The following is a 10,386-nucleotide window of genomic DNA, read 5'->3' on the forward strand; positions in this document are numbered from 1 at the left end:
TTTCCTAAACCTAAATTACTATTAAAATGACAAATGGCAACATCATCGCTCAAAATTCAACATTTAAAGTAAATTACTGTTTAGGCTATAGCCTTGCCTGGTTAATATTATCAGCATTGGAATAACTTGTAAAGAGTTGCGGAATCTTCTGGCGCTATATAAGTAAATGTTGATGATGATGATGACGTAGGGGGGGGTGGGAGGATAGTATGCTGCCATAATTAGGGAAGAGGGGTGGGGAAATAGTATACTGGCATAATGATGTGTGAGGGAAGGGGGGGGGGGGGGACGGTATGTTACCATAATGATGTGCGAGGGAGGGGGGGGGATGGTATGCTTCTAGAATGTGTGAGGGGGGGTGGAGGTGTTAATATAATGTGTGATGAGGGTAGGGAGAGAGTGTCTAAGTACGTGGGTGGGAGTTAATTATTTAATGGATTCTATTTTATTTGCGGGGTGATTGTGTTTAATTTAAAGATGTGGCTTTTTACTTTAATTGTCGGACCTATTAATTTAAGATGAGGCGACGGGACCTTTCAGTTAATGCTGGGGTGGTTTGGGTTTATGAATTGACTGTGGGGCCGAGTTTGGGGAGGAGGGCCATTTATTAAATGGGAATATGAATTATTTAATGCCAGGGATGGTTGTGGGAAATGGTTATGCTTATTAAACGTAAATGCTATTTTATCGCTGGGGCTGTTTGAAGAGAGGGATATTGGTTTATTTATCAAATGTAAATATTATTTTAATGTTGGGGCCTAATTATTAAATGTGGGTGCTATTGATTTAACATTGGGTCTGGTTGGTGTTTTCTAACTTTCATGTATTCATTTTTTTTTCTGAATAAGGCCCCCAACATTCCAGGATCTAGATACTTCCTATTCACTGAGGCCACGCTGTGCTGTCCCTGGACATCCTATGGCAAGTAATTTTTCAGAAACTACTGGTACACACTCTGGTGCCTGTTGACATTGCCTCTGAGGAAAGCGTTTGTTATGATGAAACGTGTCAGGCTAGGTGTATCCAGATAATCAGCATCACACTTGTTGGGAGTATTCAGCGGAGAATTGTGAATTATACCCCTGCTGTCATAGACGGTGATCGCGGCGTGGAGAAGATGCAGTGCCAGCGATCTACAGTTCTGCTTTTGTAACGGACAAACGGCTTCTCTTATCCACTTTTTACTCATATGCATTGGAATTTTTATATCTATTGATGAGGCCATTCTATTACGGCAACCATCAGAGCAGTTTATCAGACGGACTCCTGACATTACATCTACACTTGATATACGCCGATTACTGAATGTTTATTTATATCTCTTAAGAAGCTACAATGCACGTACAAGCCTTGGGTTGCTCTCATTCTGTTTATTGAATATCTGCATTTGATTTCATTTGCTAATACGGACTTTCTATGGATGGGAACTATATTGGACAAAAAGTCCAATATTAATTTCGGAAGGCTAAATAGCTAATCTGGGACTTTCTCAGTAAGATCTGAGAATGTATATCAACTGCCCTCACCTTTTCAAGTGCGGAACTTTTGCATCCTACTATTGCATTTTAATTTCGATGTGGAATACATTTGGTACAGTGACATTTGAATTATCCTACAGCTCACCATAATTTTCTATCTTGGTATTACAATATCTATACTATCGATATTTATCAAGACTGTCTCTAGTCTATTAGTTCTTACGAGTTGCAGGTGGCTTTATAGCTATACGCTTTATAGAGCTGTTTACTATTCTGATATATCCATCATTACCGATTATTTTTGCATATTTTATGTAAGTTTTATATTATATTAAATTATTTGTTTTAAGTTATTCATGACCTCACTCATTTACATCAGCTAACCTGCTTCCAGCACTGCTTTTTGTATTTGTTGACACACACTGGGTGCACACACATACAGTTTTTTAATGAGACAGAAGATGGTAATGAGGGGGTTTAATGAATATGAATGAAATTAATTTATGACAGGGGGGGGGGTTAATAATTAAACTGGTGGAGGGAGTTAATGATTATAAAGGGGTTAATAATGAAAGAGGTTTCATGATTAAGCTGGAGTTACCGATTTAGAAGAGGGGTTAATTCATGATGAAGGGAGTGGTAGTGTGAGGCAGTCATAGGAGTGCTCTCATTATTGTACTGCGGTCATAGGAAAGCTCTCGGTACTGTACTGCGGTCATAGGAAAGCTCTCTGTATTGTATGGTGTGCTAACTCTGCCTACAATTTATTTGGTCCCACCTACAAGGCCATGTTCAGAATTTTTTCCAGGGCAGCTTTAAGTTTCCAATCCGCCCCTGGCAGTGACAGTACACCCATTGCCTACGCAGTCGAGGCAAGAGGTTGGCTTGAAATCAATAAGGTATGAGAGTTTAGCTATTAATTCCCTAGGAAACAATGGCGCCATCAATTCATAGCGAATAGATATACCCTGTCAGGGACAGACTTCTGACAAATCTGTGACGTATGGAACTTAAGGGGATAAGATTTAACTATCCCTTAGTTTGTCACTTTCTATAGAGGAAACCACTCTTCACTTTACGTACATTTAAGAATGTATCTAGCTGCCACTACCAGATTTTATAACCACACAAATTTCCCAAAATGCTGCTGCCTTGCTTAGCCCATTGTGAAACAGATTTCTAAACCAAAAGTACTTTAGAGTCTTAAATTGCATTGGACTTAAGAATCGCAGTACATTTTTTTCTGAAGCAAAAAGGAATAAAATGTTTAATCTAATAAGCCATCAGTGTGTAATATGTGCAAGTACAAAACAGCTGACGACGCAAGATATAAAGATAACTCTCAAACTAAAACACACTTTTAAAGGGGTGAAGCATATAAATGTTGAATGGGTGTTCTGGTGTGACTAGCCATCTAGTGGTGAGAGCAGGGGAGAACAATAGAATTGAGGTCTATTGCAGCCTGATATATAAAGAGAAATGTTGCACAGTAAATATACCTAGATGGAAATATTTTCCATATGGAAAACTATAAATGGTTCTCTATCTGATAAGATCTTTAGAAAAGGCTTAAAATCCATTTTGAAAAAAAAAGTTCAAGACCATGTGACCTCTTTCAATTTTGTAATAACTTCTACAGATAATTCAGAGAGACATGTTTTCACCACACTACATATCAAAAACTACTACTGTGGTGCTTCCTCATATGTTTATGCTTCAATCAAAAGAAAGTTTCTATATTTAATTTATGTCGACCTCTGTGAATTTGTCAGTACTTGAGAAAGCTAATTTTGCATTTTTAAATTTCCTTTAGCCAATAGCTTACTTTCAGAGAGCTTAAACAAAAACATTGCAAGAACTACATAACACACATGATCAAAGGGTACAAAAAAAAACTGGAAAGAATAAAAAACATTTCTACTTGTACAACAGCAGGTAAGCCGCTTACAACCAGGAAGACGCCTTATAGAAAGACCATATTTATAAGAAAAATATATTTTTGTCTACTGCCAGGACCATCCACTGTGGTATTTATTGAAGTAGGCCAGCCTATAGATAAAAGTACAGACTAGTCATAAAATGCACCATGTTTTAATTTAACTGAAAATATGGAAAACGTTATACCTGTTATAAGTTATGTGGTATGAAAATATTGTTGCACCACTGAACACAGGAAGACAAGAACAATTAAATTACACCAAACAAGAATGCAGTGATAGATTTTATATATATATATATATATATATATATATATATATATATATATATATATATATATATAAATACAGTTCCCTGTTCCCTTTCTGCCATGCAAATATTTTATCACCAATAATCCCTAATTATAATACCTGATCAGTATCATTATAATGAAAGCTATGGACTTGATCTGTACCACTATGCCTGAAGTCTATATAGTTGGCATGCTTACATTTGACAGAATGGCCATAAATGTATTCTAACAGCTATACTAGCCCCACATATCTTAAAGAAGAAGAAAAAAAAAAAAGCTTTATATTATTAAAGATCGGTGTCAAATTACCTCTATACTCTCAAAACTGCTGCCTTCATATTATGTAGAGAGCAGACACTATAATCTAAGGCACTTTCTTGTCCAGGAATCACTGATGTGTTAAATTGCACAAATTGAAGGATGCAAGAATCTGGAGATTTACTTCTAAATCATCTAAAGTGTAGTCAAAGCTGACACAAAATGAAAATACTACTTTTATGCATATATTCAATACATTTCAAAATTATAAATGGGTAATACATTCTTATATAGACTTATATCAATTATATGATCTCACTCTTTGCAGACAGGTTGTGTCTCAATGTGGACAAAAATGCGATATAAAGCATTGCGTTTAATCATTATGGATAATCTGCTGTTTTTACAAAATGTGAAATTTAAACAAAGAGGTGGTTTAAGGGTGAAAAAAAATGATGATGCAGCATTTATTGCTATAACAAGACAGTTCCTCACAATTTGAAGGACAATTATATAAATATACCAGCACTAAAGAAGCAACTTCTGAATGAGTTTCAGATTAAGCAGAATTGCTCTGACATCAAAAAAAGTCCCTATCATAATAAGCTGTAAGATTTAAAAAATGCGGAACCTCTTCAGCTTTGACAAAAAAAAAAAAAGTTTTAAAAGGAAAAAACAAGCATGAGCATTTACTTCTGAGGCTGGCAAAGAGACAATGTTAAAATCGGCCAAATGAGGACAAACAATTCCTTAAATGTAGCCAAACCTTGATAAAGTACCCAAGACCTATTCTATGGGGAAATAGACACGCATATACTTACTGGATAGGTTTGATCATGTCTTCTTAAAGGAAAATTGAGTGGTATTTGTCCCATTACTACATAACTATATTACCAAAATGGTGGAAGCTTTTTTTTTTGTTTGCTTTCACATTATGGGTTCTCTTGAGCAAATTCATTATGAAACTTGGATTTTCTTTGTCTATTTACATCCTTGGTAACCTATTTTTCAAAACACAAATATTTTCTATTGTTTAAAAAAACGTATACATGAATAACTATTATTATGATTTTATTCAATAAGATAACTATATATAGATTATATTCCATATATCTGTACCAATTGGCAATTCTACTTGCATCTGTGTGAAAGTTTGCAGAAAGTTACATTTGAACATTGTTCCATTAAGTGCCCTGCAAAGCCTGTTACCATACAACATCCACAAGAGTGGATTGTGTACATACCCACTATGGGTACTAAAATGAGTGGATCACAGGATTATGAATTAAGCATTTATATGTGATGTAAGCTATGCAAGAATTCTTTTGGATAATGGCAAGGACAAGTGATAAACATTTATTAGGGAGTTTTAATAAATGAGTGTTTTACTTATACTACATTTGTACAATGGGAAGGGGGGTCTTATGAACGCATTACCATTATAATGGGACCATTAAGTTGCAACTCCATAGATTCCAATATTCCCCACTACCCGAGTACCCACAGCCTAGATAATGCTGTGTACAGTCCCAGTACAATCAGTGTTGGGCAGTCAGTTTTTTGGAAGCGGTATGCTCTTTTTTTTTTTTATGTTAGTGCATTCTCCCAATCCCCCCCCTTCCATATAAACCCATGCTACGAGTTTCATTAATACTATTGGGAACCAGCACATGTTGTCTAACCAAGGGGTTGTTTCCACTCAATCTTGCACTTAGCATTGTATAACTCTTTCAAATTTGTAACTAGGTATACACCAAGTGAAACACCATAAAAATGTCCATAAGACTACCCCCCAGTTGCTTAATATTAAAGGATGACCGCTCAAAAAAGTAATTATATCTAATGTTATTAAACATACAACATATTTAAAAAGAAAAAAAAGTAGTAGCCGTTTTGGTTGAACTTTTATATTTTGACAGCTGAATTGATTTAAAAAAGCAAGTATCCCATCTTAACAAATCAATGGCCCAAACAGCCAATCAGATTGGCTTTAAAGGAAAAAAAAAAAAAAAGTTTACAAAAATAAATAGGTACACAAAATGTTAAACTTTTAAATCTAAATTGCCTTTGATAGATTTCTTCCTTGAGAGCACTAATAGCTATGCTCTCCTGCAACCTTTACTAAAAATATTGCATTTTCCCCCCTCAACTTATCTGTGGGAAGGTGGTTGCAATGACAATTAACACAATACAGAATTCACAACAAAGTGGTTATATCTTAGGACAACAAAAAACAATTCTACTTCATAACATAACACACTTGGCTGAAAAGCACAGAGGGAAGACCCAACGATAAAAGCAATTTATTCAGAAGAGATTAACTTAGTGCCTTGAATATGTCAACTGGCAATCATCCCAAATAGAACAACGACTGATATAAATTAAAAATCATTTTACTCAGGACTGTTCATGGCTTGAGACAGACATTCATTTTGAAAGTAGCTTTTAGTCGTCCACCATATCCAGCTATAACAAAAATACAACCCTATTCATGTAAACAATGATCATTGCTGTAACAAGAAATTCATTCAGATCAGCTTCAGTGCATTACACAAAAAGGCATTTTTACCATACCTTGTGGAAATGAAAGAACAAAAATTAAGATGAGAAACATACCACCACTAAGGTGAAAGAAAATATTTTTGCAAACCTCCTAAAGAAAAATCCTTCCACATTTGCAGAACAAAAAAATAAAGACATTGAAACATTTATGGAACTTGTTATACTGTAATAGGAAACAAACTGACAGAAACAAATCAACAAACGTAACAGTCAAACCTGCCTATGTTAGAAACACAACTCAAATGACCTAAAAAGTGTTAAACAGCAAGTACATGAGAAGCTATTACATACTATAATCCAAGAGAGACCATAAAACAAACAATAGGGGCACACAAAAAAAACTAGATCAGTATTTTAAAAACTCATTTAACACGGCAATGTACACTTAGCAGCAAATAACACGAATTCAACATTCATAAAAAAAAAAAAAAACATCTTACCTAACATTGCTTAGTCAGGAAAATACTCTACAGCTTAAACATGACATGTACAAAATAAGTTCTCAACACAATGTCTGTATAATCTACTTACATCAGAAATAATCACGTATGTATCAGAAACTATAAATAAATAGGTGAATTCTTGGTCAGCTGAGCACTTTTTGCCATGTTTGCAGTGATCTCAGCTGCGAGTTGTGCCTGAGGCACAGTGTGAGCTTGCTGAGTGCATGGAGCAGCAGCAGCGCCTCCCCACCTCCTCCCTCTCCTGATTCTGCTTCCAGGGCTGCAAGTCCCTCCTCCCTATCTTCGCTGCACAACATCTATGACGTCTCTTTTATTCCTAGCATATTAGAATGGCATTTACCTGACTCTTTAATGACACTAAAACCGACCACCCTAAAAGTAACCACCACCAAACCTTCCTTGCGACCACCACATAAAACCTCGTTTGGTCCCGATACACCTATTGTAAAGGCTTATTGCATGCACTATACATCAGTGGCAAAAATGCGGGAAATTCAATTTTATTTCACTGAGTGAAAATATAAGGTAATAAAAAACTTTTCCTCGGCAGTAGGAAAGTCTCACCAAATTTTGGTAAGTCCTGGGGTGCTCTTTGCCCGTCCAGTCCGCCCTCTTTGGCAGCAGCTGCAACAGAAAGAGATAGACCGAGGGGTCTGTTACCATTTACACACATCCTGGTCAAGTCGCATCAAAAAGTACTTATATTTATATTCGGTTTTAAATGAAATGTCTGGCTGTACTGTTCATGCTGATCACCTAGGAAGGCTGATCCCCTGATCTCTCCCTCTCGTGGGCTTTCTACAATCCACCGACCCTATGGCCACCCCTAAATGCGGGCAGGGGGTGTGATAGCCAGGAGAAATTACCCCAAAGCCCCCCAATACTAAATAAATCGCTCCCACGCCCCCTGCTAAATGATGCTTGGCTGGGAAGGGGGAGGGAGCAGCACACTCAGCGCCTTGGCATTTATTCTCTTGTTGTCTTGTGAGAAATTTCTCGCCAGGAGCTCTACAGGGGGGCAGTGTGGGATCGAGGGGTACAGTGCTCAATACACAGCGACACATTTTGGGGGCGCTCAAATAACCCGTCCCCGATTCCTCCGATCGTATCCCCCGCTCACCTCTTTCTTTTCCACTTCTCGGATCAGGACCTGAAAAGAGAGAGAAGATGATCACAACAGATCCTGAACCCCAATACAGCTGCTCAGTTATTGGGGGGCTAGTACAGGACTGGGGCTGAATGAAGGGGAACCACCCCCTTTCTTTGGGTTATTTTATACCTGAGCTGCCTCCTGGCAGGGTCCATCTTCCAGGAATCTGGCAACGAGGAAATACAGCTCTGTAAGACACAGAAACAAATGATGAGGGTCCATGCACATAGATAGTACACTGTATAAATCCATACATATTGTTTATTCGGGGTTGGGGGGTGCTAGGAGGTCGCACATACCGGATTTGAGCTCGGTGCTGTGCTGGCTGCTGGAGGAGGACATGTTGGGGTGACTGAGTATCCCCCCTCCTCCTTTGCTTTCACTGCCTCCTCCTCCTCCCGCCACCGCCGCCGGAGCGGATCCCCGGGCCCTGCCCCTGGAGCTGTCAGGGTCTGGAGCAGGAAGGAGAAAGAAGCCTCCGCTCTCCACCATGCAAAACCAGGCGGAGGGAGGAGGAAACAACAAGCCTGAGAGAGATCGGATCTCACTTACTGTGATATCCCTCCGCCCAGCACTAAAGAAGACAAGAAAAAAGTCCCCCACTCTTTTCATAAACACTGCATAACTTTAACACTCATGGAAAACCCGTAATTTTAATTCTGTAATCTCTTCAAGTGTTGAAATTACGCTCTTAGTTGTATGCAGTAAATGGTGAAATTAAAATGTGGCACATTGTATATTAAATATAAAATGCCATGTTCGTATTCTTAAAAGTATTGGCTTACCTAAATTGTGTGTTATTTAATGTATTCCCTTATTATGTCAAAACGTGCACAATGTTTTTTGTTTTATATAGAACTGTGCATATTTTAATATTAAAATTAGCAATATTCAACAGCCATCCACTGGTCAGTTAAAAGAAATGTTACATTTACCTGAAGCACTGTTCAGTAACAAAAGCTAAAAAAATATCTTTGTTTAATTCGTGTTTCCAAGTTACCTGAAAAAATATTAGCAGTGCTGATATTTTTTATCGTAAATAGGTACTTATATACTTTACTCTTCTCAAGTTTAACTTATACTATGTTATAACAATTTATGTGGTTCTCCACCAGAGCCGGGATATATTAGACAGGGGTCGCTGTTAGGAACTAAACACTATTCTCTCTAGTAGCATAACCCCCACCACACACATTTTACTATGTGGACCAGAGATGTAGTGTTCCACCTATGGTGCTCTCAGTTACAGTTCAAATGTGGAACTTCAAATTTATTATATTAGATATTAAGGAAGCTTGCCACCTAGTAACTGCATACTTGCCAACTCTCCCTGAATGTCAGGGAGACTCCTTGAAATAAGGGTGTTCTCCCTCACTCCCTGAAGAGTGGCATTCTCCCTGATGCTGAGCCAGTACAAGAAGTGGTTGGCTTTGCCATCTGTGGCATGATGACACAGTTCAGAAATTGTGTCCTATGCCCATGTATTGATGCCTATGGAGGTGGCAATTTTCATGGAGACCAATATTTCATCAAAGACTGACAGGTAAGACAACATAACTTCAGTAATGAAGACAGAAATGTAAAAGACACTTCAGTCTCTAGAGATTCATTAGCTGCTTTTCTTTAACGCATAGTTGCCTACTCTCCCGGAATGTCTGGGAGACTCCCGCATATCTGGGAAACCAGTGCAACCTTCCGGTTCTCACCTCGCAATAGATAAGTGGTGGGGCTTAATGACACAACTATTGTCATCTTAGCCCCACCCCTTGCTGTAATTGGCCCAAATTGTGACAATTGTTTAGGGGGTGGGGCCAAAATTATGCAATTTAGCCAAGACCCGCCCACACGCCCACCTCCCCTGGGAACTCCCTGAAGGCAACGAGGAAAAGTTGGCAAGTATGAGTAACAGTGGGTAGAAGGTAAGCTTTCCAAATTAGTGCCATGAGGATGAGTAAGAGAAACATTAAAGATTTTCAAATTGCCTCATGTAGTGCATATGCAAATCGGCAGATGCATCTGGACACGCATAAACTCAACTACCAGATTTTTTTTTCTTACTACTCATGATGGAAGATGCGGTGTCAGATGTATTAACTGAACCACTGACCTTGTCCCCCATTAGATATAGTAATATTATACAGAAAGCCCCCAGAAGACAAGCACCAGATACAAATTATTTCTCTTCACATGAGGATTCTAGGCTGAACGTAAAATATGGTAAAATGTCTGTGAGAAGAATATTAG

General features: G+C 38.0%; 1 protein-coding gene across 1 annotated transcript in view; it reads right to left on the minus strand.

The window, feature by feature from the left end:
• PHIP (PHIP subunit of CUL4-Ring ligase complex) overlaps positions 1-8,654 on the minus strand; it is a 165,373-nt gene extending 156,719 nt beyond the window's left edge. The window contains exons 1-4 of the mRNA XM_075202675.1: positions 8,442-8,654; positions 8,272-8,330; positions 8,113-8,142; positions 7,557-7,616 (exon numbers count right to left, since the gene is read on the minus strand). Coding sequence (XP_075058776.1) covers positions 7,557-7,616; positions 8,113-8,142; positions 8,272-8,330; positions 8,442-8,634 — 342 coding nt within the window. The 5' untranslated portion in view covers positions 8,635-8,654. The remainder of the gene's footprint in view (positions 1-7,556; positions 7,617-8,112; positions 8,143-8,271; positions 8,331-8,441) is intronic.
• Between the last annotated feature and the right edge of the window lie 1,732 nt (positions 8,655-10,386).

This window comes from Mixophyes fleayi, chromosome 3 (genome assembly GCF_038048845.1).
Source record: "Mixophyes fleayi isolate aMixFle1 chromosome 3, aMixFle1.hap1, whole genome shotgun sequence".
Classification (NCBI taxonomy): domain Eukaryota; kingdom Metazoa; phylum Chordata; class Amphibia; order Anura; family Limnodynastidae; genus Mixophyes; species Mixophyes fleayi.